General features: G+C 36.5%; 2 protein-coding genes across 5 annotated transcripts in view; one reads left to right on the top strand and one right to left on the bottom strand.

The window, feature by feature from the left end:
• The window catches only part of dsd (attractin-like protein dsd), an 87,093-nt gene extending 75,694 nt beyond the window's left edge, over nt 1-11,399 (top strand). For all 3 annotated transcript variants that reach the window (XM_070096173.1, XM_070096175.1, XM_070096174.1), the window contains one exon: nt 989-11,399. In XM_070096173.1, coding sequence (XP_069952274.1) covers nt 989-1,143 — 155 coding nt within the window. In that variant the 3' untranslated portion in view covers nt 1,144-11,399. The remainder of the gene's footprint in view (nt 1-988) is intronic.
• A 10,666-nt stretch (nt 11,400-22,065) lies between these two features.
• The window catches only part of LOC128696893 (afadin- and alpha-actinin-binding protein B), a 41,175-nt gene continuing 37,441 nt past the window's right edge, over nt 22,066-25,799 (bottom strand). For both annotated transcript variants that reach the window (XM_070096177.1, XM_070096176.1), the window contains exon 13: nt 22,066-24,204. In XM_070096177.1, coding sequence (XP_069952278.1) covers nt 23,361-24,204 — 844 coding nt within the window. In that variant the 3' untranslated portion in view covers nt 22,066-23,360. The remainder of the gene's footprint in view (nt 24,205-25,799) is intronic.

Here is a 25,799-nt window from a genome sequence, read left to right on the forward strand (position 1 = left end):
GGGTAATCTTATTGGAATGTCAGCACTTTTAGAAAGATGCCAACTGAGTAAATGATGGTGAACATGTTTTCTTTGGGTCATCCTGCTTTGGTAAAAGACAGCTGTTGAGTTAAAAACAAAACTCTTTGAGATATGCTGCAATAAAGGGACGAGGATGTTGCAGTTCAGAGCAGTGGCACTGCCATGATTTTAATATGGGGCAAAATGAGCTTAAGCCAGGATTTCTGTTGGGGAAGGAAGGGGAACTTAAAAATCAAAGAAATAAGTTTTAAATATACAGTTTTCAGTATGTATGTGAAATTTCTTAAACTTCCTTGGCTTTGTGGTCACTGTTTAGTATAATACAGTGAGGATTAGCCGTTAAAAAAAAGTATGGATCTGGGGGGGTCTTTAGCCCCCATAGTGCCCTCCCCCTTGGCTGTGCCACTGGTTCAGAGGGCAAACTGAACTGTGATGTCACACACTTTTTCTCAGGACAGTGATAGAATAAATGATTGTGAATATGTTTCCTCTCTTTTTTTTTTTTTTGAGTTGCCATACCTTGGTGGGAGATGGCAATGTTAAAAAGAAAAGGTTTTGCTTCGTCAAGTCAGTCATTGACTTGATGCTCTGCATGGAACAAAAAGTTGTCCCAACAAAAACTTGCTCTGCACCTGTCTTTTATTCATTGCTATTGGCAGTGTGACTTTGTATTCAGTTGAACATAAAGTGGAGATGTGAAGGTAACATTATGTGAAGGGAATCAGGAAAACCAGTTAGCTGGACTTGAGTCCTGGAGGTGGGAAGTACAGTGCTTGCACTCTCAAGGAGGGGTTTGGGATATTTGCTGTTTAGAGGGATGTGTAAACTGTAGTATCTTTGCACCTCTAGTAAAACAGTGGTAGCATAAATAATAGTAACTGTTTTTGTTTTGGGTTACCCTGCCTTGGTGGGAGATGACCAGTGTGTTAAAATATAATTAATAATAAATTTTTCTCTATAATTTCAGGTGGTTTAGCAATTGCCAGCACTCTTGTGACCCTTGGTAATCCACGCAAATGTAGCAGTGATCCTATAACACTTGCCAAGGGAGATGTCAACAAAAATAAAACAACAAGAGGAAAGCAGCCATATTCCAGCCATTCTCCTGACACTTGTATATAACATCTGTCTCGCCACCCTCCTCCAATATATACACAGTACTGAACTTCAGATGTATTGTTGCTAGGTATTAGCCATTTTCAGCCAAACTCCTTAATTTATAATACACAAGCTGCAGAAAGAAAGGAAAGGCTTCATACCAGATACTTCACTTATATTGCTAGTGGTTGGACAAATGTGTGATAAGCTTTTTATCGGAGATTCAGGAGATTGCTAAGTTTTATTGGCAACTCTTGTATTATTGATGGTATTGTAAGTACAGCTGGCATGTACTTGTTTTATTAGATTCATTTGGTTTGGTATTAAGCTTAACTTTGGTTTATCATATTTGCAAGATCGTAAAATAATTAAATTCTATGAATTTAAAAGAAAAAAAATTTTTCAGATATACTTTGTGGTGATTTATCAGTTTACTTGTATCCTTGATGGCTTTGTTTCATCTTGGAATTTTCCAGCCTTGGGGAAGAGGGTTGCAAATACATATATTTCAGATATTAATGTTCAATGTTACCCTGCTCACACTCCAACAGATCGTCAGGTCCCAAGTATCATTCGTCTCCATGAGCGTGTTAGATAGGAGTGAATGAAGACGAATGATACTTGGGACCTGACGATCTGTTGGAGTGTGAGCAGGGTAATATTTAGTGAAGGGATTCAGGGAAACCGGTTATTTTCATATAGTCGGACTTGAGTCCTGGAAATGGGAAGTACAATGCCTGCACTTTAAAGGAGGGGTTTGGGATATTGGCAGTTTGGAGGGATATGTTGTGTATTTTTATACGTATATGCTTCTAAACTGTTGTATTCTGAGCACCTCTGCAAAAGCAGTGATAATGTGTGAGTGTGGTGAAAGTGTTGAATGATGATGAAAGTATTTTCTTTTTGGGGATTTTCTTTCTTTTTTGGGTCACCCTGCCTCGGTGGGAGACGGCCGACTTGTTGAAAAAAAAAAAAAATTAATGTTCAAAGAGCCTGTATCATTTGCAGGAACAGTGCCAGAATTTCTATACTGGGGGGGTGCTAGGAAATTTTGGGGGGAGGGTGGTCAGTGTTATTTCTGTTTTATTGGGGGGGGGGGGCTATGGGGGGTTTGAGAAAAAAATTTGGGAGCTGAACCCCCACCCCCGAAGCCCCTACCACCTTGTTGCTGCCACTGATGATCGTTTATTAAAGAATTGTAGATGCAGGTATGTCTGTTATAAAAGTAATCACCCCTTACACTTAGAAACAAGAATGTGAGAATTTTTTTTTAAAGTAATTGCAATTATTCACTTATAAGCAGGAAATGTGGAATTGTAGTCACAAGTAAGGAAATGGTGTCTTTGAAAAGTGTTTATTGAAAGGATAATGTAAGAGAATGAGTGAGAAAGAGAAGGAGAGAAAAAATGAGAATGGAAGAATGAGAATTAGAGAAAGAATGAGAGAATGAAAATTAGATGAAGAATGAGAGATTATGAGAGAGAGAGAGAGAATGAGAATATTAGATGAAGAATGAGAGATTATGAGAGAGAGAGAGAATGAGAATATGAAGGAGACTACCAAGAACTGAACTTTAGCTGACCAGAACTGTTACTAAGAAATGCATATACAATTTTTTCTCTATCCAAGAATCCAGGATAATGCTTCTGTGGAACACTATCAATCTAGTAGGCTGTTTTGATTCATATATATTCAATGTTCATTTTGTATTAATGTTAGTAGAATTGCCAACAATCTGTTAGGTAAAAGGACACAAGTGCAACTAATGTGACATTTTATTGTGGCAACATTTCACTCTCAAGGAGATTTATCAAGCCATTACCTTGATAAAGCTTGATAAAGCTCCTGGAGAGTGAAACGTTGCTGCAATAAAATGTCACATTAGTTGCACTTGTGTCCTCTTACCTAACATAATGTTCATTTTATTGGGATTACTCTTTATTCTCTGTTTTAAGACTTAATTTGCAATCTTCATTTATTTGGCCCTTTTACATATATATTTAGGGAGGTGGTTGAAAATGGCAAAGCTAGCTACACACATTTCTGTATTTGGTTACCCTGAATTCTGCTGGTTGTGCATTGTTATTGCATGTATGTCCCTCGCATAAGGTATGTACTGTTAATTCAGTGTATAAGTATAAAGAATATACATTGTTATTATGTGTGTGCATCAGTGTCAAAGATGTACATATTGGCATTGTGTGTATCTGTATAAATGATGGACATTGTTGTTTTGTATGTGTGTGTCATTATAATGGATGTACACAGTTGCTTCATGTATGTTTGTGTGTGCGTGTTTATGGTAGTTAAGAGGATATGTTTCACATGTGTTGGTGAAAACGGTGGAGTGCTGCATGATGTACATACCAGCATACAGGGTCATCTTACTGTTGGAGTGGTGGCAGGAGCTTCCCATACCAGTAGGTGCTAAGGATTTTAATTTTCTTGTTGTCTTTAAATTTATTTGGTATGTGATCTTTATGAGATCGTGGACGTGTGTTTATTTAAACTGATATAAATACTTTTCTTGTGTGGCTATTTGTGGTGGAAAAATAATTGCTACAAAGTATGAGTGGTTGAATATAATGTATTCATGTATTAGTATTCTACAGTTGACACAGAAGCTGTGAGTATCATAATTATATACAAGATTTAAGGTCCCAGATAAAAAGATGTGGTGTTATTAGATCAAGTTTTACAGTGCATTATTGAGGTGGTTGTGTGGAAATTGATGGATCATGTTGCTAAAGTACTGTCTGGTATGCCTTTAAATATTTTCTGTAGTGCTTCTGATGATGGTGAACCAGATGAAGTGAGCTCCTTTATACCAGTGTTATGAGTATACAGTATATGGTAGTCTAATATTTACACTTGGTAAATGGGATTCATGTTATATGAAAATGAATGGTATAGGAAAATAGATTAAAAGAAGTTACTAAGTATAATTATATTTTATTGTAACTTTAAAGTAATATTTAATACTTCCATTGTTAGTTTGCCCAGTGTGTATGTATGTATGTATGTATACGACAGTTCAGATGTCACTAAACAGCGAATGCCCCAAACCCCACCTTTAAAGTGCAGGCATTGTACTTCCCACCTCCAAGACTCAGATCTGGCCAACTGGTTTCCCTGACTCCCTTCACAAAATATTACCCTGCTCACACTTCAACAGCTCGTCAAGTCCCAGAAACCATTTGTCTCCACTCACTCCTATCTAATATGCTCACACATGCCTGCTATATGTACATGTCCCTTGCACACTCAACCTCTTTTACCCCCTCCCTCCATCCTTTCCTAGGATGACCCCTACCCCTCCACAACAGATTCATACACCCTCTGAGTCATCTGATTTTGCTCCATCCTCTATAAATGACCAAACCACCTCAACAACAACCCCTCCTCAGTCCTCTGAATAATACTTTAGTAACTACACACTTCCTCTTAATTTCCACACTACAGGTTCTCTGCATAATATTTACACCACACATTGCCCTTAGCCTCCTCTTTGCTGCAGCATTTACAATCCATGCTTCACACCCATATAAGTGTTGGTACTATTATACTCTCATACATTCCCTTTTTTGCCTCCATGGGTAATGTTGTCTCCACAGATGCCTCTGTTAACCACCCACTCTTTTTCCTTTATCAGTTCTGTGATTTACCTCATCCTTCATAACCCCATCTGCTGACAAGTCTACTCCCAAATATCTGAACACATTCACTTCCATACTCCCTCCAATGTGATATCCAAGCTTTGTTTGCCTAAATCATTTGATACCCTCGTCATCTTATTCTTATCTACGTTTACTTTCAACTTTCTACCTTTACACACCCTCCCAAACTTGTCCACTAACTTTTGCAGCTTCTCTTTAGAATCTCCCAAAAGCACAGTATCATTGGCAAAAAGTAACTGTGTCAACTCCCATTTTGTATTTGATTCCCAATAATTTAATCCCACCCCTCCCCCCAACACCCTAGCATTTACTTTTTTTGCAACCCCCATCTATAAATATGTCAAACATCCATGGTGACATTACACATCCCTGTCTAAGTCCTACTTTTACTGGAAAGTATGTATTTTTCTTTTTTAACACACTGGCCATATGCCACCAAGGCAGGGTGACTTGACAAGCTGTTGGAGTGTGGGCAGGGTAATATTTTGTGAAGGGATTCAGGAAAACCAGTTAGCCAGACTTGAGTCCTGGAGGTAGGAAGTACAATGCCTACACTTTAAAGGAGGGTTTTGGGGTATTTGCTCTTTGGAGTGACATCTGAACTGTAGTATCTGCGCACTTTTGCAAAGACAATGATTATGTGTGAATGATGGTGAAATTTTTTTTTTTGTTTGTGGGGGGGGGGGGGGGTCACCCTGCCTCGGTGGGAGAAGGCCAGTGTGTTGAAAGAAAGATATGTATAATGTGTGTTTATGTTCTTTTTACCTGAGCTCATTATTGAAGGAGACAGCATAGATCAAACTCTTTTAATATTTTGTTTTTGCGGTAGGAATTGGTTCCATTATGGTCTGTAAAGGTCATGGAATTGTATTTAGTGATGCTTTTGAAACACTTCACAGATCAAACACCAACTGCTCATTCGGAAAAATATATTTTAGTGATACAGGAAAGAAAGATTTTGAAAATGAAATTAGATATCTATTGTCTCTACATAGTTTGTATGCAGTCCTACATTTTAAGCAGGGTTGTATATTTTGTATTGTAGTTACAGAATTTTTAATTGGAACCTTGAGTTTTAGGCATGGGATTGTGTGATTAATTTTGATGGAATGCAAAATTAGCATAAAACAAAGATTTGATACCTACTGTATGCACTTAAAAAATAGTGTTCTATTGGGATCTACCATTATATATGCTGTTCATAAATTTTTTATTTTTATTTAAACAAAATGATACCACATTACTTAGTTTGCAGAATGGTATTTGAATAAAAGTCCAATGTAAAGCAGTGCAGGAGAGATGCAGCTGTGTGTTTTGTTGGAAAATATGATATACAATTATAATGTAATTTTATGTATGGCTTAGCATCTGTGATGGTCACTGTGTACTAGAAATTGAGACAGTGGTTGTGTGGTTAGAGGTATTAAGAGTGGTTAACACTTGTAAATAATGTCTTCTTTTGTTGAGAGTACCTTTTTCTGTTTTTTTGGATATGCTTAGTCTTAATGCATTATCCAGTCTTATGTATGAATAATAGTCTTGAATGCCTATGCATTTTGCTGCAGGGCATTGTTTTTATCATGGCAAAATTTTATATTCTATTTTCTTAGATCTTAAAAGCTGCCTTGATAGATGTGGATTTCATTTCATATGGCTCAAATATTTTGTTGTTATGGTTTAGGAGCTAATGGATGTAAATATTAAACAATAATTTTAAGACTTCAGATAACGATGTAATATATATAAATATATTATTTATTTAGTCTATATTGTAAGACTCTGCAAACCAAGTTGTGTGCAGACTGTCTCATTGAATCTCAGCCATGTGATAATTCTCCATTGTAAGAGCTGTGTTCAGAGACACTAATGAGCAGCTACTTGAGGATGGTATATTACTGGCATGTAGAATGTTTCTCTGGTTTTTCCCTGTGCTTTGCTTGGAATGGATACATATGTAAAGCATGGGAGTTGTAGCTGAACAAAGTGTGATTGGTGATATTGTTTAATTTGAGTGGATTATTGGGCTTCAGTATACATCAGATTAATTTTAATGTGTAATCTTGGTTGTGGGTCCTTTTGGTCTTCATTCAAGTGTATCATCTCTACAAAATATGCTGTGATCTTTATAATAAAGATCCTCATCAACCATCAGTTCTTAATAACTTTAATGTGTGCTTAAAGTAAGTACTTTGATTTTTACCTTGGCTGAGAAAGTCAGTTTGGAAATTCAGTCTGGCTCAGCTGATGCATTGTATTAAAAGATGAATTAAATCATCATTGATTGTATATGATATGCCATTCATACCAGCAACTAGTGTTGTCATTTGTATATATTGAAGATTATCAGAATTAAATGTTAATGTCTTTTGGTGAGTAGAATGAATGAATTGTGTGAATGTGTCTTCTGTAGTCTTTACCAGGAGTGTACTACTTAAAAGTGATTTTTTTTTAGATGGGTAGTTAAAATTTATGGACATGGTTAGGTACTATATTAGTAAAATAATCAAAAAAGGAAACTACATTATTTAATAAATGTTTTAATCACTGAAAAGGGGATAAGTGAATCATTGTTTATGGAAACATATTGTGCTTCTAATGTGTTGCATATATGTCCATACATATTGAATAATTTTTATTTCTGTTGTTCCGTGTGCATATAAAAAAAAAAAAAAAGATAATGCAAGAAATATTACTTGCCAAGTTGAAACATCAAATAATCAGCATTTCAATATGAATCACTTTTTTCACTGCAGTCAAAACTCTTTGTACTGAAATACTTGGAGTTTGAGAACCTTCCTATGACTCCTTAAGCATAATGCCTTTACCCTACCTCATAAATTAAGTATCAACACATCTCTCAGACCCTTACACGTTTAGCACATTTATTGATGATGATAATAGTAATAATAATAATACACGTCTCTAAAGTTACATTTTTGATGAACATTTGACATAATTTTTGCTTTACTCCATTAGAACCACATGTTCATTAAAAAGTGGTTCTCTTGACATACTTGCTACATAAATGTCATCTAGTTCAGATATTTTCCTCACTTTGCCTTCATAAAGCTTATTCAGGCACACCTCATTTGCTGTTTGTGGTTATTTCCAAGATCTTGTTGCTATGGGGTTAGTAATAAAAAAAATTTAAAATGAGTAGAAAAAAAAAATTGTTCCCAAAGTAAAGTATTTGAACCTAAATATATAAGCCCTATACATGAGTCACTTAAATTGTGACAGTACTGTACAACCTTTTGGGTTTGGTGCTTCCCTCTAGATATTAATAATAGTAATAATAATTATAATAATAATGATGCAAGGCCAGAGTATGAACATGTGTGAAGCATCCACTCTTTGCATTACTACATTCTGTACAAGTAACTCATTGAAAATCCAATGACAACTCATTTAGAAGTTGGGATCTTCTATATATATACATATGTAAGTGCACAGCAAATCTGTGAGTCTAGTAATTGTACAGAAACCAACTTTAAATGAGGGAAGCACAGCTGTTCCTTTCAGCCTATTTTGTTACTTGCATCTTTGTCTGCTTTTTTTTATATCCTTGTCTGCTTCTTGCAGTCTCGTCTGTGGTTGAATAACCTTTTTTTTTCTCCTCATAGATGTGGTGATTGTGGTAATTTACCAGAATGTCCAGAGTTGCAAATTAGAGAATTTCATGACAAAAAGTTTTGATTCTATATTGTGCTTATTGTAAGTCCAGAAATTTTGAACAGCAGCAGATAATTATATTGTCAGAATTAATTGGTTATGAAGTGAAAAGAATGATACAGTATTTTTATTTTGGGATATTTTTTTTAAAGCCAATACAGTAGTTCATTGTTAATCATTTATTGATTGCTGTATGCCTTAATTCAAACAGCAAAATATATATGTATTATAATAGTCTAATAGTACTGTATGCATTGACATGTATGTTTTTTGAAAAAGTAAAAAGTTGAGAGGAAATTATTGATTTGGTTTCTCATCTCTGATATACTTTGTGATGAGAAAAATATTGTTCAGTGAGAAAGATTGATGGAGATCTTGTAGGATTTTGCATCTGCTTGCCTTCTCAAAACTCAGTTTCTCCTTTTGTTTTATTCTTATTATTTCTGGAAGGTCCCAGAGGGTAAAATAGTTGTGTATTAATAAATTAAAAGTGTTAACTAGTAGAAACAACTTTTGTAAGGTAATAACATTAAGTGAAGAATAATTTATGTCATTTAAGCATATTGAAGTTTGAGTAATTGTATAAATTATATTTAAAACAAAATTGTCTGAATGATGTTGTAACTATTAGTTGATTTTTCAGCATTATCAGTATACCTATAATATGGGAGAAGTGTAGTTATTTCACTAGTATTATTTATTATAACATTTTAATATTAATTAAGTTGGGCAATATGTCAAAGTAAGCATTCTGTTTTTTGCATATCAAAGTATAAATTTATTTTTGGTAAAATCATTACATAAATTTATGTAAGTTAATTATTTAATATTTATAATTTGATAAAGCATTTTAAAAATATTTATATTTAAAGTGTAACTGACCTGAAATATGAAGCAATAATGAAATTATTCCGAATGTTACCATTTCCAGTAGATAAAGTAAATTATTGCTTCTATGTTAAAATTATCTACATTATATAAGCTCTGAAAGTATGTGGATGTGTGCAAGTGTAATAATAATTGAGGCAAACTGACATACAGTATACCAAAATATTTCTTTTAGTGGTGATACTGTAGTAAAATTCCTATTATATGTTTGAACTGTTAATGAAACCTCCTCCTCAGTCATAAATATTATTGTAGTCTTAAAATCTGAGTAAAAATTCCTTAATAAGCAATATTACTATTGAGGTTGATATTGAAATGTTGGCAATATTGTAATTACAAGTTGGTTTTGTACTAGAAATTAATACCTGCATTTTATAGGTTTTCTTGCTAGTCTTTATTCTGCTGTTTTAACCTTTCCTTTCATATTATAGGATGGAAGAGCTTGTCTGTGGTATTATGGAGGGTTGATTCTGTTAGACTGCCCACTTTATCAACGAGCACGCAGAATTTACCTCCGTCGTTGTCTTCGCTCCGCTGCTCTCTCTTTACCTTCCCTTCTTGCTGATGGACCCACCTTTCATCCGGACTCTCTCATTGACTTTTTGACAAAAACTGACTGACTTCACAAACTCTGATACCTTCAGCCCTTTCTACCTCAATCTCTTGCTACCCTCTACCCCCGCACTGTCCCCTGCCCCGCTGTTTTCTGTAACCTACTGATCATCCCTTCCCCCTTCTGCTGCCCAATACCCACGCTTCCTTCCCTACCCTGCAGCGCTGTATAGCCCTTGTGGCTTAGCGCTTCTTTTTGATTATAATAATAATATGGAGGGTTGAGGGTACTGTGATTTTGGCTTTTAAAGAACTGTTCAGTTTTTTGTGCAGGCATTTTAATTTTGTTTTCCATTGTTAAAGAAAAGTGTTGTAGTCTATTACTGATTTCTATGAATTAAGTCAATATGTCACACAATTTAATAGGGCACTAGAGATAAGTGCACTTGTACCAAAGATTATTAATATAAAGTAACGTGCAGTAATCCCATGATGTGAGTAATTTTGATACGTAGTTCCACAATTTAGTACTGGAGGGGGATTAATGAATTATCTAAATATGAATGGGGAAAGAGGCAAATGCAATTTTTATGGTGTAGTGCATTTTATTAAGGGTCCATTTTTTAATTGAGGATTTTCACTCATATTTTTTAAAGATGAATGTCTTTGTGACATCTAGTCTTGAGTTGCAATTGTTGCCATCAGAACAGCCTTGCTGGATTACCCTACAGTGTGAAATTTGTCTTCCTCTCTTTGTGTACTGCTTTTGGGGTATGTTTCTGATGTAGATAAGTACTAAATTAGTAAGTATTAATTTAATCTTCCTCTGTAGTCTTTTGTCTGTTATTTGGAGCAAAAGTTAAAGCTGCAATATTCTGTCATAAGTTTATAATATTTGCATATACCAGGTAGAGAAGGTCATATAAATTCTAGCAACATATTACATTTAGTTTTTTTTAATTTTGCTGCAGTCATTTTTGCATTACAGTCCACTTTATTGTAATCTCAAAATCATCCAGAGAAAGTGCTCAGGAAGGTATACATAATATTGTAGAGGATGAATTTGCATATTATTGGGTAAGGGAGCTCAACCTTGGCCTCAGTCTGTTTTCTTCTTAATCTAGCTTTTGGATCGTTGTATAAGTCTAAGCATTTTCTCTCTTGTCCATTGTAAATACATCAAATGAAGAGCCATAGGGAGTTCATTTCATTCTTGTGTAATTACATAAATATTTTCATTCCAAGGCCTGGCTTATTTCACATCCGTGACATGTAATCTGTTTTAGAATGGGTAATTTTATGAATGAGTATTAGTAATGAAGTACGATACCGAAGCGCTGTAAGCATTTTGCACTTGATTGCGGGTGTGATAAAAGTCCATCGATGCACTTGATGTCTATGGTTACTGCAGCAGCTTTTATTGTTTGTTGATAAAATAATCTTATTCCTTCACTGCTGTAAAACAATTTTGCTAATAAAAGCCAACTTACATTTTAATTTTTTTTTTGTCATCAGTGGGTAAAGGCTCATATGGAGAATTGTAGAATTAAAGGTGCAATACCATGGGTGGAACAAATCCACATTTCAGAGAAAAAAGTTATGATGACATTTTGGTCCATCCTGGACAATTATCAAGTTGCAATAAAGTTGGGAAAAGCCAGATGACCAGTCAGTTGCAAAGCTGAGTAGAAAGACAACAGGTAAGGTATGAAAATTCCAGAAATAGATTAGGTGGTGAGTAAAGTATTATATTTATGGGCGGGAACATTAAACCCACAAGGGTCATACAACGCTTGGGGAAATGAGAGGCATTCAGGTTCGATCAAGGGGGGGAAGGCCAGGTCTAATTCTTTGGATCAGAAACCCCTCGCCAGCATCAAGGAAATTTGATGCTGATGAGGGGGGTTTGAGATAGGAAGGGCTGTCTCCGCCCATTTGGACAGTGCACCGAGAAAGGTAGGCAACAACAGGAACAAATGAAGGCTACAATTCATATTAGGACTGTGTATAAGGGCTCAGTCAATAAGGCAGCATCTGTGAAGGCTAGAAAATGGGCAGTTCAAAAAGTTGGTGGCCAGTTTCGCCACTATTGGAAAAGGCCATAGGAGCAGGCAGTGGAGTATGTAGTGGAAGTATCAGTAGCAGGAGATTAATGAACCAGATTATGAAATGTTTTAGTTTGATAAAATGGAAGTTCAATATCTAGTTGACAAATGGTGTAACATTATAAACTTTTGTACTTTATCTATACAATATTTCTTATTTACAAGATTTTTCACATTATTAGTGGGTTTAGGAGATAATGCATTTAGCATGGGACAAGGGGAAAGTTTACAAACCAGATGTTTACATGCATTGATGCTGGTGAAAGGCTCTTGATCTATGGAACTGGAGCTATCCCTTCCTCATCAAATCTGAATATCTCCAGTTTCTCAGGTATTGTATGACCCATATAAAATTAGTGCTTCCCCATTATTATTATTATTATCACACTGGCCTATTCCCACCAAGGCAGGGTGGCCCAAAAAAGAAAAACTTTCACCATCATTCACTCCATCACTGTCTTGCCAGAAGGGTGCTTTACACTACAGTTTTTAAACTGCAACATTAACACCCCTCCTTCAGAGTGCAGGCACCGTACTTCCCATCTCCAGGACTTGAGTCTGGCCTGCCGGTTTCCCTGAACCCCTTCATAAATGTTACTTTGCTCACACTCCAACAGCATGTCAAGTATTAAAAACCATTTGTCTCCATTCACTCCTATCAAACACGCTCACGCATGCCTGCTGGAAGTCCGAGCCCCTCGCACACAAAACCTCCTTTACCCCCTCCCTCCAACCTTTCCTAGGCCGACCCCTACCCCGCCTTCCTTCCACTACAGACTGATACACTCTTGAAGTCATTCTGTTTCGCTCCATTCTCTCTACATGTCCGAACCACCTCAACAACCCTTCCTCAGCCCTCTGGACAACAGTTTTGGTAATCCCGCACCTCCTCCTAACTTCCAAACTACGAATTCTCTGCATTATACAGTATTCACACCACACATTGCCCTCAGACATGACATCTCCACTGCCTCCAGCCTTCTCCTCGCTGCAACATTCATCACCCATGCTTCGCACCCATATAAAGTTCTTGGTCTCCACAGACTCCTAAGTGCACCACTCACCCTTTTTCCCTCATCAATTCTATGATTCACCTCATCTTTCATAGACCCATCCGCTGACACGTCCACTCCCAAATATCTGAATACATTCACCTCCTCCATACTCTCTCCCTCCAATCTGATATCCAATCTTTCATCACCTAATCTTTTTGTTATCCTCATAACCTTACTCTTTCCTGTATTCACTTTTAATTTTCTTCTTTTGCATACCCTACCAAATTCATCCACCAATCTCTGCAACTTCTCTTCAGAATCTCCCAAGAGCACAGTGTCATCAGCAAAGAGCATCTGTGACAACTCCCACTTTATGTGTGATTCTTTATCTTTTAACTCCACGCCTCTTGCCAAGACCCTTGCATTTACTTCTCTTACTAACCCATCTATAAATATATTAAACAACCACGGTGACATCACACATCCTTGTCTAAGGCCTAATTTTACTGGGAAATAATTTCCCTCTTTCCTACATACTCTAACTTGAGCCTCACTATCCTCGTAAAAACTCTTCACTGCTTTCAGTAACCTACCTCCTACACCATACACTTGCAACATCTGCCACACTGCCCCCCTATCCACCCTGTCATATGCCTTTTCCAAATCCATAAATGCCACAAAGACCTCTTTAGCCTTATCTAAATACTGTTCACTTATGTGTTTCACTGTAAACACCTGGTCCACACACCCCCTACCTTTCCTAAAGCCTCCTTGTTCATCTGCTATCCTATTCTCCATCTTACTCTCCCCTCAAGGAAGGTTCCTTGATGTTGGTGAGGGGCTCTTGATTTAGGGAATTGGATCTGTGCTCCAGTTCCCCGAATTAAGCCTGAATGCCTTCCACATCCCCCCCAGGCGCTGTATAATCCTCCGGGTTTAGCGCTTCCCCCTTGATTATAATAATAATAATAATCCATCTTACTCTTAATTCTTTCAATAATAACTCTACCATACACTTTACCAGGTATACTCAACAAACTTATCCCCCTATAATTTTTGCACTCTCTTTTGTTCCCTTTGCCTTTATACAAAGGAACTATGCATGCTCTCTGCCAATCCCTAGGTACCTTACCCTCTTCCATACATTTATTAAAGAATTGCACCAACCACTCCAAAACTATATCCACACCTGCTTTTAACATTTCTATCTTTATCCCATCAATCCCGGCTGCCTTACCCTCTTTCATTTTACCTACTGCCTCACGAACTTCCCCCCCACTCACAACTGGCTCTTCCTCACTCCTACAAGATGTTATTCCTCCTTGCCCTATACACGAAATCACAGCTTCCCTATCTTCATCAACATTTAACAATTCCTCAAAATATTCCCTCCATCTTCCCAATACCTTTAACTCTCCATTTAATAACTCTCCTCTCCTATTTTTAACTGACAAATCCATTTGTCAGTTAAGGAAGCCCATTATTATAATAACAGTAATAATATACAGTAATTGAGTGAATTATAATAAAAAAGAAGCACTAAACCCAAAAGGGTCATACAGTGCTGTAGGGAGGGTTGTGCAAAAGGAGGAAAGTGCAAAGTCTAGGAGGGAGTGAGGGGGCAGGAGTCTGCTTGTTCACTGCCCCAAACATCAATGTGCCCAGGGACCCAGCAATAAACTACTATTGTGTCACTAGATATGAGGCATAATCAAAGTTGCATATGAAGGATGATGGGATGAGGGAAGTCTAATTTTTGGCTAGTCTGTAATGCATTGTAGGAGTCTGAAATATTAATGTATTATTATAATCAAAAAGAAGCGCTAAAGGAGTCTGAAATAACTACGAAGAACGGGGTGAACATTGATGCACTGTGTATGATAGCAGTGAGAATTGCACATAATATGGCTGTGAAAACTCTGGCTTATTCTGGTAAGTGACTTTGAATTATTTTGTCAGGAAAACCACTGCATACTTAACATCAGAGGATTTTAAATCAGTGTACATTGCAATAGTATGGAAAACGAGAAAATAAGTGGCCAATAAACAGCAAATGTGAAATTATAGCAGAGGTGAGCTTTCATGCATGGAAGTGAAAAGGGGCAAATGTGAATCATTGGGACTTCCCAAAGAAGGAGCAAAAAAGTATGATGTAAGGTGCGCTTAAATGGGAAGTAAATTAAGTAAGCAAGCCAATAGTGTGAATAGAGAGTAAAGGGGCATAATAAATGGGGGTGAGAAATGAATAAATTAGCCTTTCCCTTTCCACTATCCATTACCATCCTATATGTGGGTGGATTGTGAAGGTTGTGAAAGTCTACAAAATTATGGAGACAATGGGCAGCAATCTTGAAAGGAGGGACACCCCTTATAAAAAAAAAATAAGTGCTAAATGCATACAAGTCATACAGTCGTGACGTGTAAGAGTTTGTCACGTGCAAAATTAATGTCGGAGTTGGGACAGTAGGTTAGTCCAATTAAAAAAAAAAAGCAAGCAAGTCTGTACTGAAGGTGGGATGTCAGTCCCGATGATCTTCTATTTTTCAAATAGATAGAGAATTTTTGAAGATTTATGGATACATACCATGAAAGTAAAAAAAAAAAATAATGGACACAAGGCTTTGTCAGAATTAAAGCTGAACTTTGCATTACATCTAAATTTTTATACTAAGTAAAGGCATAATGCTGACAAATGGTAAATATGCATAATAAAGTGTTGTTATTGGTGCAACGTTCACCTACATGGGTGAAACATTACACCAATAAAGACTGCTGAGTTTATCTTAATGCTGATCTGTAGTGTCAGCACCATAACATTCTCATTACCTCTTACTGAATGTAACCTTGCTATAAAAAAAAACAAAGGGGGGGGGGGGTGAAATAAAAGTTAACAACTTTAAGTATGTACTTATTTCTATGAAATGGGTAAATTTTAAATTCTGTTTTAAATGCTAACTCCTTAAGGGAGGTACTCTGGTGAAGGTAAGCAATTCTTGATTGAAGGAACAGGACCTAAACTACCCTTTCTTGAATCAAACCTAATTATCTCCCATTCCCCAGGTGCTATATGACCACAAGTAGTATAGCACTTAATGATTATAATAATTACATACTAATCCAATGACAGAATCTGGATGCTGTTGTAATGATTTAAATGGATTTAATATTTTTACCATGTCCAATTTCACAGGTTGGCACATTCTAATAGGAGACAACTTTGATTCCACACAATTCACCTACCCATGACCACCCTTGGCTTGGTTACGTCAGGACTGTGATTTCATTACTCTATGTATTACTACGATCATGGGCGCTGATTTGTAGGCCATACAAGCATGACATTATGCATTCAAAACTTAGCAACATCCTGCTACCTCCTACATTCATAAATATCAGACATAAATTAAAACTAGTGAGCTTTCCCTGTTCCATACCACACACTTTTTAAAAATGCCCTACTAAAATATAAATGAAAATGTACATACAGTACAGTAATGCACTAGTGGAACTATACCAACAAATTAGAATATGGCAGTTATATTTTTGTACATTTCAAAAGGAAATTGCATAAACTTACATGAAATGTTACATACAGTACTTGCAAAGTTCCATTCTAAGTAATAAAAAGCAAGTCTCCTAATCATGGAATATAGATATAACAATACTGCTGCTAAGGCACATAACTGGGCTATGAAACCACATACATTACACATGACTAGATGATTGATTCACTTTACAATATATGTATAATGACTAGTGTAAGGTTTTAAAACCTGTATACAAAGAGGATAAAATACTAACAATATAACATGGTAAAATTCTATAAAGAATGACTAGTTACATTTAAGGGCACCCTCTTTCCTCTGGTTCATATTTAGTAACAAATTTTCTTTTTAGAAGTAACTCTCGCTCTATGCATAGATATTACATTCCTGCAAGGGAGTGCTAAACCTTAGGGGTCATACAGTACCTGGGAGAATGAGGCACAATCAGGCTCATTAAAGCTTGTTATTAACCTTTCTCTCTAGGGAGACACCCTGTTGGTAGTGAGGGGCTTGTGATCCAGCGAAGTGGACAGATCCTCTCTGTCCTTGGATTAAACCCGATTGCTGCCCATTCTCCATGTGTTATATAACCCATATGGGTTTAGCACTTTCCCTGATTTTATAATAATAATAATAGACATATCAAATTATTATGTAGCACCTTCAGACCCCAGCCAATATAGTAAAGTTGTTCAGACTTAAGAATAATAAAATAAGTGCTAAACCCAAAGGAGTCTCGGACTAAGAAACCTTTCTGATTATAATATCAGCCTAAGAAACATTTTGAAATATTTCATTTAGAATTCCACATATTGTACCGGTCCTCAAAATCACTCGTCACAATTTATATTCATTATGAAAGTGTGTTGAAAGGTTGAGGATATACAAGATCAAGAAATATAATACCAAGAAAATAGTGAATCTAAAACAAGTGCAACACCTTTGTGTCTATTAAAGATAGTTTTTCCTAATCAGTCTTACTCTAAATGAAAATTTGATAAAAGCCCCTGTTGGGCCAAATATTTCTTAAATAAGCGACCCAGGTGTTACACGTCTTATTCACAAGGCCGAGGATTGCCCAATTATATTGTATTCATAAAACAGTACCAGGTCCCTATGGGTTCTTCAGCACTGCATGGCAGTGTCAGGAGAACAAAATGAGGAAGGTGATCTCGTACAAGAGGAGGAAGCTATTGTTGGTGCAATGACAGTTTCAGTTAAGAAGTCAGTCTGTATTAAAAGTGAAGCTTTCCAAGAGGAGAGTGGCCAGAATGAAGTCCGCTTGTTTTCTGATAAATACAATCCATTAAAACTCCTAAAATGAGGTACTTTAATCCAGAGAACAAGAACTACCCTCCTTTTACTTAGCTCAAATCTTGTTGCCTCCCATTCCCAAAACGACGTATGACCTATGGGTTTAGAACTCTTCCATGAATATGTTATATTCACAGAATGCACCAAACCCATATAGGCCATAAAACACTGCACTGCTGGGAAGCTATTTATAAAAGGTACTGTAATGGGAAATACAGTGGACCCCCGGTTAACAATATTTTTTCATTCCAGAAGTATGTTCAGGTGCCAGTACTGGCCGAATTTGTTCCCATAAGGAATATTGTGAAGTAGATTAGTCCATTTCAGACCCCCAAACATACACGTACAAGCACACTTACATAAATACACTTACATAATTGGTCGCATTGGGAGGTGATCGTTAAGCAGGGGTCCACTGTATATTGAGCTAACACTCAAACACAAAAAATAACAAAGTCAGTTTCGGTCCAAAAAAAAGTCAGTTTACACTGAGGGTAGGCTTTCTGAAAGGAGAACAGGTAAAGTCATTGGTGCCTTGGTTCTGAAAAAAAAAAGTCTGGAAATTAAATTTTTTTTTTAATATGTCGGCCGTTTCCCACCAAGGCAGGGTGACCCAAAAAGAAAGGAAAAACTTTCATCATTCAGCACTTTCACCATCACTCATACATAATCACTGTCTTTGCAGAGGCACTCAGGTATGACAATTTAGATGTCCCTCCAAACTGCCAATATCCTAAACCCCTCCTTTAAAGTGCAGGCATTGTACTTCCCATTTCCAGGACTCAAGTCCAGCTAACCAGTTTCCCAGAATTCCTTCACAAAATATTACCCTGCTCACACTCAACAGCTCGTCAGGTCCCAAAAACCATTCGTCTCCATTTACTCCTAACACACTCATGCACGCTATGCTCTGATAAATGGAACAATCAATCAAGTTGACACCAGCTACAAGATGTGACATCAGTTAGAGAGGCACCCATTGTTTATGTGAAACTTGTTATGTTTTGTAGCTTGTGTCCTGTTGACTGATTATACCATTTATCAGAGCATATAAAATACCAACACTCTTATATGGGGGTGAAGCTTGGGTTGTAAATGCTGCAGCGAGGAGGCGATTGGAGGCAATGGAGATGTCCTGTCTAAGGGCAATGTGTAGTGAAAATATTATGCAGAAAATTCGGAGTGTAGAAATTAGGAAAAGGTGTGGAGTTAATAAAAGTATTAGTCAGAGGGCTGAAGAGGGGTTGTTGAGGTGGTTTGGTCATTTAGAGAAAATGGATCAAAGTAGAATGATATGGAGTGTGTATAAATCTGTAGGGGAAGGAAGGCGGGGTAGGGGTTGTCCTCGAAAAGGTTGGAGGGAGGGGGTAAAGGAGGTTTTGTGGGCGAGGGGCTTGGACTTCCAGCAAGCGTGCGTGAGTGTGTTAGATAGGAGTGAATGGAGACGAATGGTATTTGGGACCTGACGAGCTGCTGGAGTGTGAGCACAGTGATATTTAGTGAAGGGATTCAGGGAAACCAGTTATTTTTATATAGCCGGACTTGAGTCCTGGAAATGGGAGGTACAATGCCTGCACTTTAAAGGAGGGGTTTTGGGATATTGGCAGTTTGGAGGGATATGTTGTGTATCTTTATACGCATATGCTTCTAAACTGTTGTATTCTGAGCACCTCTGCAAAAACAGTGATTATGTGTGAGTGAGGTGAAAGTGTTGAATGATGATGAAAGTATTTTCTTTTTGGGGATTTTCTTTCTCTTTGGGTCACCCTGCCTCGGTGGGAGACGGCCAACTTGTTAAAAAAAAAAAAACATATATATACACACCCCTCTGGGTTTTCTTCTATTTTCTTACTAGTTCTTGTTCTTGTTTATTTCCTCATATCTCCATGGGGAAGTGGAACAGAATTCTTCCTCCGTAAGCTATGCGTGTTGTAAGAGGCGACTAAAATGCCAGGGGCATTTTAGTCGCATTTTAGTTACAAGGGGCTAGTAACCCCTTCTCCTGTATAAATTACTAAATTTAAAAAGAGAAACTTTAGTTTTTCTTTTTGGGCCACCCTGCCTCGGTGGGATACGGCCAGTTTGTTGAAAGAAGAAAGAAGTCACAAAAGTTAAAAAGGATATTGGAAACTAACAAGATAACAGAGAAGTGGATATCTGAGAGATCCCATAATGAAAGGATATTACATTGCATACATTCTTTTAAGTGGGTACAAATAAAAGATCCCTACCCACAAATTAAATCCCTAGTGATAAATCACCAAGTCCAGAAAGAATAGCTGCAGAAACAGAGTAATTAATCTAATTCCAATAGTCTAGTTTAAATAAGACTAAGGATGAATGAAGACAGAATTCACCTATTCTCCCCCATCCCCTACCCCGAATCCATGGAAAAATATGTGACAAAAATTTTGAGTAAATCCTGACTAGTAATTTCACCCACTCCACACAGTATAAATCTAACACCATAACATTTGTAACACCTATATACATAACTTCACTTTTTAAAGTCTGCATATTCAGATTTGTGGAAGATAGCTACTGTATAGTACAGGAACAGCACATAAAAACTCAATTATGCCACAAGCTGTAAAAGCTTTTTATGTATAAGCATGAACTAAACATACAAAAATATGAACCTACAAAACAGCCTGGGGCAGAAAACCTCGTCTCACTTTGTTAATAAGAATGTAATTTTCAAGACGAAGCCTAGAATTAAACATACAGGTGGAGAGGTTTTGACATGTAGTATATCTTGCAGTACCCATCAAAACAATACAATGATTATAACTTTTTCTAGTTTATCCAAGTTCTGGTCAGCAGTAATGATACTCTGCAGATAAGTACTATGCAATTTTGATCATGAAAGTAATGATCAGAAGTTTTTTTTTTTTTTTCAACAAACCGGCTGTATCCCACCAAGGCAGGGTAGCCCATAAAGAAAAACGAAAGTTTCTCTTTTTAAATTTAGTAATTTATGCAGATGAAGAGATTACTAGGCCCTTGCTCCCGGCATTTTAGTCACCTCTTACAACACACATGGCTTATGGAGGAAGAATTCTGTTCCACTTCCCCATGGAGATAAGAGGAAATAAACAAGAACAAGAACTAGAAAGAAAATAGAAGAAAACCCAGAGGGGTGTGTGTATATATATATATATATGCTTGTACATGTATGTGTAGTGTGACCTAAGTGTAAGTAGAAGTAGCAAGACGTACCTGAAATCTTGCACGTTTATGATACAGAAAAAAGACACCAGCAATCCTACCATCATGTAAAACAATTACAGGTTTCCATTTTACACTCACTTGGCAGGACGGTAGTACCTCCCTGGGCGGTTGCTGTCTACCAACCTACTACCTAATGAGAAATGTAATGTAATGAGAAATTCTGACTTATGATATTGTTGGTTTGTGCACATGGAGATGACTTTGCAAGAATCAAGAGCAAATGTAATGAAACCAGATATGAGAGCAAAGTGTGAGGGAGAAACAGACTTAGAGGTTGATCAATTACACCACCTCAGATCCAACAGGTGGTGGTAGATCTGAAAAAAGAATTAAGATTTAAGAAAATGGTTTGTGATGCAGTAAAGTAAAATCCTTCGTATCTAGGAGTGCATGGGACCAGTGTCAATCTGTATAAACCAATTTTCCAAACCCCTTAAGATTTATCCCAGCAGGCATGTGAAATTAGGCAATGCTCTAGTGCTGTGGTACTGTTGACATCAGGTTGCAGCACTATCTCAACACTGCAAGCAAAAATTAAGATTTCATTTAGAAGTTTCAAAAACAAAATCAACAATCACAAGTTTTAATACTGCCATATGAATTTATCACTGGAATAATGAAGAAACAACACGAAGTGCTTGTTGAGAATAATACAACACAGACTTACAAATTCTGGACACAGTACTGTATTTATGAGAGGCAATAATTTTTTTGTCTCCAGGATTAGCTGGACTGTAATGTACTATAAATATAATGCATATAACAACCATAGTATGTATGTGTCTCACAAGTGCTCAGTAACTGAAGCAATGCATGGCAATTAATTTTAATGTTGCAGTTTAAAAACTGTAGTGTAAAGCACACTTCTGGCAAGACAGTGATGGAGTGAATGATGGTGAAAGTCTTTCTTTTTTGGGCCACCCTGCCTTGGTTGGAATCGGCCAGTGTGTTAATAAAAAAAAAAAAATAATGAATTTTTTTTCTCCAGAATTAGCTGGACTTTAATGTACTACAAATATAGTGCATACCACAACCTCAGTTTGTTCTCACTAGAGTTCAACAAGTGAAGCTAGTGGCAGACCTACATTTTGAGGGCCCTGAAGCTTGAATTGTTATGGGGCCCCTTTACAACCTCTTCTCATACAGAAGACCCAAAATTTTTAAGCAATGTGGACTAAAGTTGCTTCTGGGGGCCCTCAAGGATTAGGGGCCCTGAAGCTTAAGCTTCATTAATTTCACAGTAGATCTGTCCCTGACTGAAGCAATATATAAAACAGAAAGAGAGCTTGCATGGTGTTGGAAGCCAAACATTGCAAATCATGCATGTTGAAGTCTTAATACAACTACAAGAATAGTTCTGTTGTCTCACACAAAGCCTAGATCTAGTGGTGGACAATTCTACACAGCAATCTACTATGTAAAAAATGAGAATCTATAAAATTATGAAATCATAATACAAAATATGTACACCATATACTGTAAATATAGTACATGTATATGTATACTATACACAGTAGAGCATATTTTATGGCATGCTTTATAATAAGATTTGGTTAAACAAGTCAAACTCAACTAAAAATACATCTTCTTCTAAAACTTTCTCTTTGCATTTATAGATAAATATCTGTAAATTAATAGGGCATATAAATTTTAATTTTTGCACCAAAAGTAACAGCATCCTCATTTAACCTTTTTTAAATTAATGGAATACAAATTACATAGCTTAACCCTACCCACCCTCTCTGGTCAGCCTAAATTTGTTTAGATCACATTATTTAACATTAATGAAATATATAAATTTTGCAATATTCAGACTGATTTTCACAGCTATTGAAACAATGAGTTTATACTTAGAATATCTGGTAAAAGAAAAATCATTATTATAAGGCAAGTACACAAGTGACTAAAAAGCATGACATATGAATATAAATGTAAAAGAAACAAACTGTGAAATATACTAATGACTTGAATGTAATACTGAGTACTAACATAAATATTTTAAAATGGAACTTGCAAGGCAATCTCTAAGACAAGTAAATATTAAGCATTCTTCTTCTGTAAGAAAATGTTCCAAAATATGATAAAGCTTATGGAGACTATTACTATACACTTATCTATTGTGCAATGGGCATATACTGTATATATATATGCACGTCTGATAATTATCAACTCGAGATACAAGACATTTAAATCTAACTTGCATTGATTTTTTGAATACGCTTCATCAATTTCACCATATATCTATTTTAATTTTGATTCTTTTCATTTCTTAGTTTTCTGTCTGTATATTCTTTTCAAATACTCCCTTGGGGCACTAACATCTCGGCTAGATCTCCTACTTCCACACAAACTCCCTGGTGCACTGCTGTGGAGCGAGAGACTATTTCTTGGAAGTGCCTTTGGTTGTGTAACCTCTTCGTAAGATGGAGGACAGTCAATGTGTGACTTTGTACTCTGTTCCTCTTGTTGTTGAGTGATTTGGTTCATTAAACTAATAAGCTCTGTTTCGAAGGTGTTTAGTGAGGTGTTAGCACTTTCTGCTTGAGCCACCATATAGTCATTAACATCATGATCATGATCATCATCATCATATTGATCTTCTTGGAAATATTTACCATCATTCCTGTAAAGAGGCATGTTTAATTTCCTGGTAGATCTGGATGGCTTTGAACCCACACCATGGTGCAGTGTGTCTTTTTGATAACTTGCAGATAAAGTATTCAAGCCTTCTTTGTTGGCAATGTGTGAATGTTTATGATCTCGAAAGTTTGATTTCCTTTTGCATAGTAAGGCTTCTCCTTCTCTTTGTGAAGGTAATAAAAATATCCCATGCCTACTGATTTCCTGACAGCAATCCTTTGTCAAATCACCTCGGCTCTGACTTCTATAAAGCGGAGTAGATGTCCCTGAGAGTGATCGCCGCTTTGCTCTTTCCAAGGTGTGTGGACGAACGCTGGAAGGACAGACACCACTGGACACACTATAACCTAAAGCTTGTGTTTCTACTTCTTTGTGTCGTGGGACAGAGGGTGCTCTACTTGTTGGGGCAGATTTCATACGGAAGACAGAAGATGCCTTTCGATTTTGGGCATTAGAGCAATCATCACTGAAAGTATTAATTGTGTATAATAAAAGTGAGTATGAAACAGAGCTTACCAAATTTATAAACAGCAATACTAAAGTGTGTTCATTAAAATTTTTAATAAGTTCATAGTAATGGCTACTTTCAAATTACTTGAAAATCAGATGCTTGTTTTCAACTTTAAATTTAACAGAAATGGTTTAGTAATACAAAAAAAAAAAATCTTATCACTGATCCTATTTTTTTTATATTATTATATATATCACCAATTCATGCAAAAAATGGATAAATTTATTGATGCAGGACTCACGAAATCGTAATGACACGATTGCTGGTCTAGTGGCTAACGCAACGGGCTGGAGTTTTTAGACTCTCTGACCGCGGGTTCAATCCCGGCCGGGGTATGGTTTATTGATGCAGACCAGTATAATACAGTGACACCCCACTTAACAACCATTCACATAACATAATTTGAATGGCTTCAAAAACTATTACTATTCCCAGCTTAACCCCTTCAGGGTCCAAGGCCCAAATCTGAAGTGGTGCCAGTGTCCAAGAATTTTCAAAAAAAAAATTTGTTATTTTTTCTTATGAAATGGTAGGGATTCTTTTTGTGAAGGTAATAAAACAAAAAGTACGAAATTTGATGGAAAATTGACGAAATTATGCTCTAGCGAATTTTGATGTGTCAGCGATATTGACGAATCGGCGATTTTGCAGACTTTGACTCCCATTTTAGGCCAATTACATTATTCCAGTCAACCAAATTCTTAGCTATTTCACTAGTAATACTTCTATTCTATCGATTGAGCACAAGAAATCGCCAAGTCAACTGTTTGGCCAATTTAACACGAAGTTCAAAATATTCCAATTTCAAAATAGGGTCCAGAATAAACAATGTAGGTATTCCTGGAACTAAACTAACATTTTTTCTGTTCATCAGTTATGTTTTGAGGCTTTACAAATAAATTCCATTTTGATTTTTTATTCGCATAATGAATTTTTATTCACACCAAAAAATAGAAGATTTACTGTTATGCAATACTGTAATAATTGTATAAATATCATCACCATATTTGTGAGTGTATATTAGACCCGCCAGCTGGCATGTATTAGACGTGTGAGGTCGTTTGTTTACTCTTGAATATCGGCAAAAATTTAACATTTCCACTACTTTGAGCTCAGTTTCAAGCCATTTCCAGTGCTAAAACCAATCAAAATCATCTCTATTTCTGTAATATGTCTTCCATTCTATCAAATGAGACCAAGAAATCGCAAGTACAACTATAAAAAACATACGAAAAAACACTGCAAAGTCACTGTTTTAATCGAAAAATCATGATTTCAGTTTTTTTTCTCTCATTATACACAGTGTGCTGCAGGATTTGTTTTATGTGGTGCACACATACCACATAGATGTATTCTCTCATATCTAGGCCCAAATGTACCACTCACAGTTTATCAGAGTGAGCTGAGCTCATGACGTAGATCTACGGTTTGGACCCTGAACATAAAGCAGTAGATCTACGGGACGGACCCTGAAAGGGTTAATGACCAGTTCCCACTTGTTTGACAACCAAATTCCAGGCTGTGGGCTGCCTTTTCCCTTGATTAATGAC

The sequence above is a fragment of the Cherax quadricarinatus genome, chromosome 52 (genome assembly GCF_038502225.1).
Source record: "Cherax quadricarinatus isolate ZL_2023a chromosome 52, ASM3850222v1, whole genome shotgun sequence".
In the NCBI taxonomy this organism is placed as follows: Eukaryota; Metazoa; Arthropoda; class Malacostraca; order Decapoda; family Parastacidae; genus Cherax; species Cherax quadricarinatus.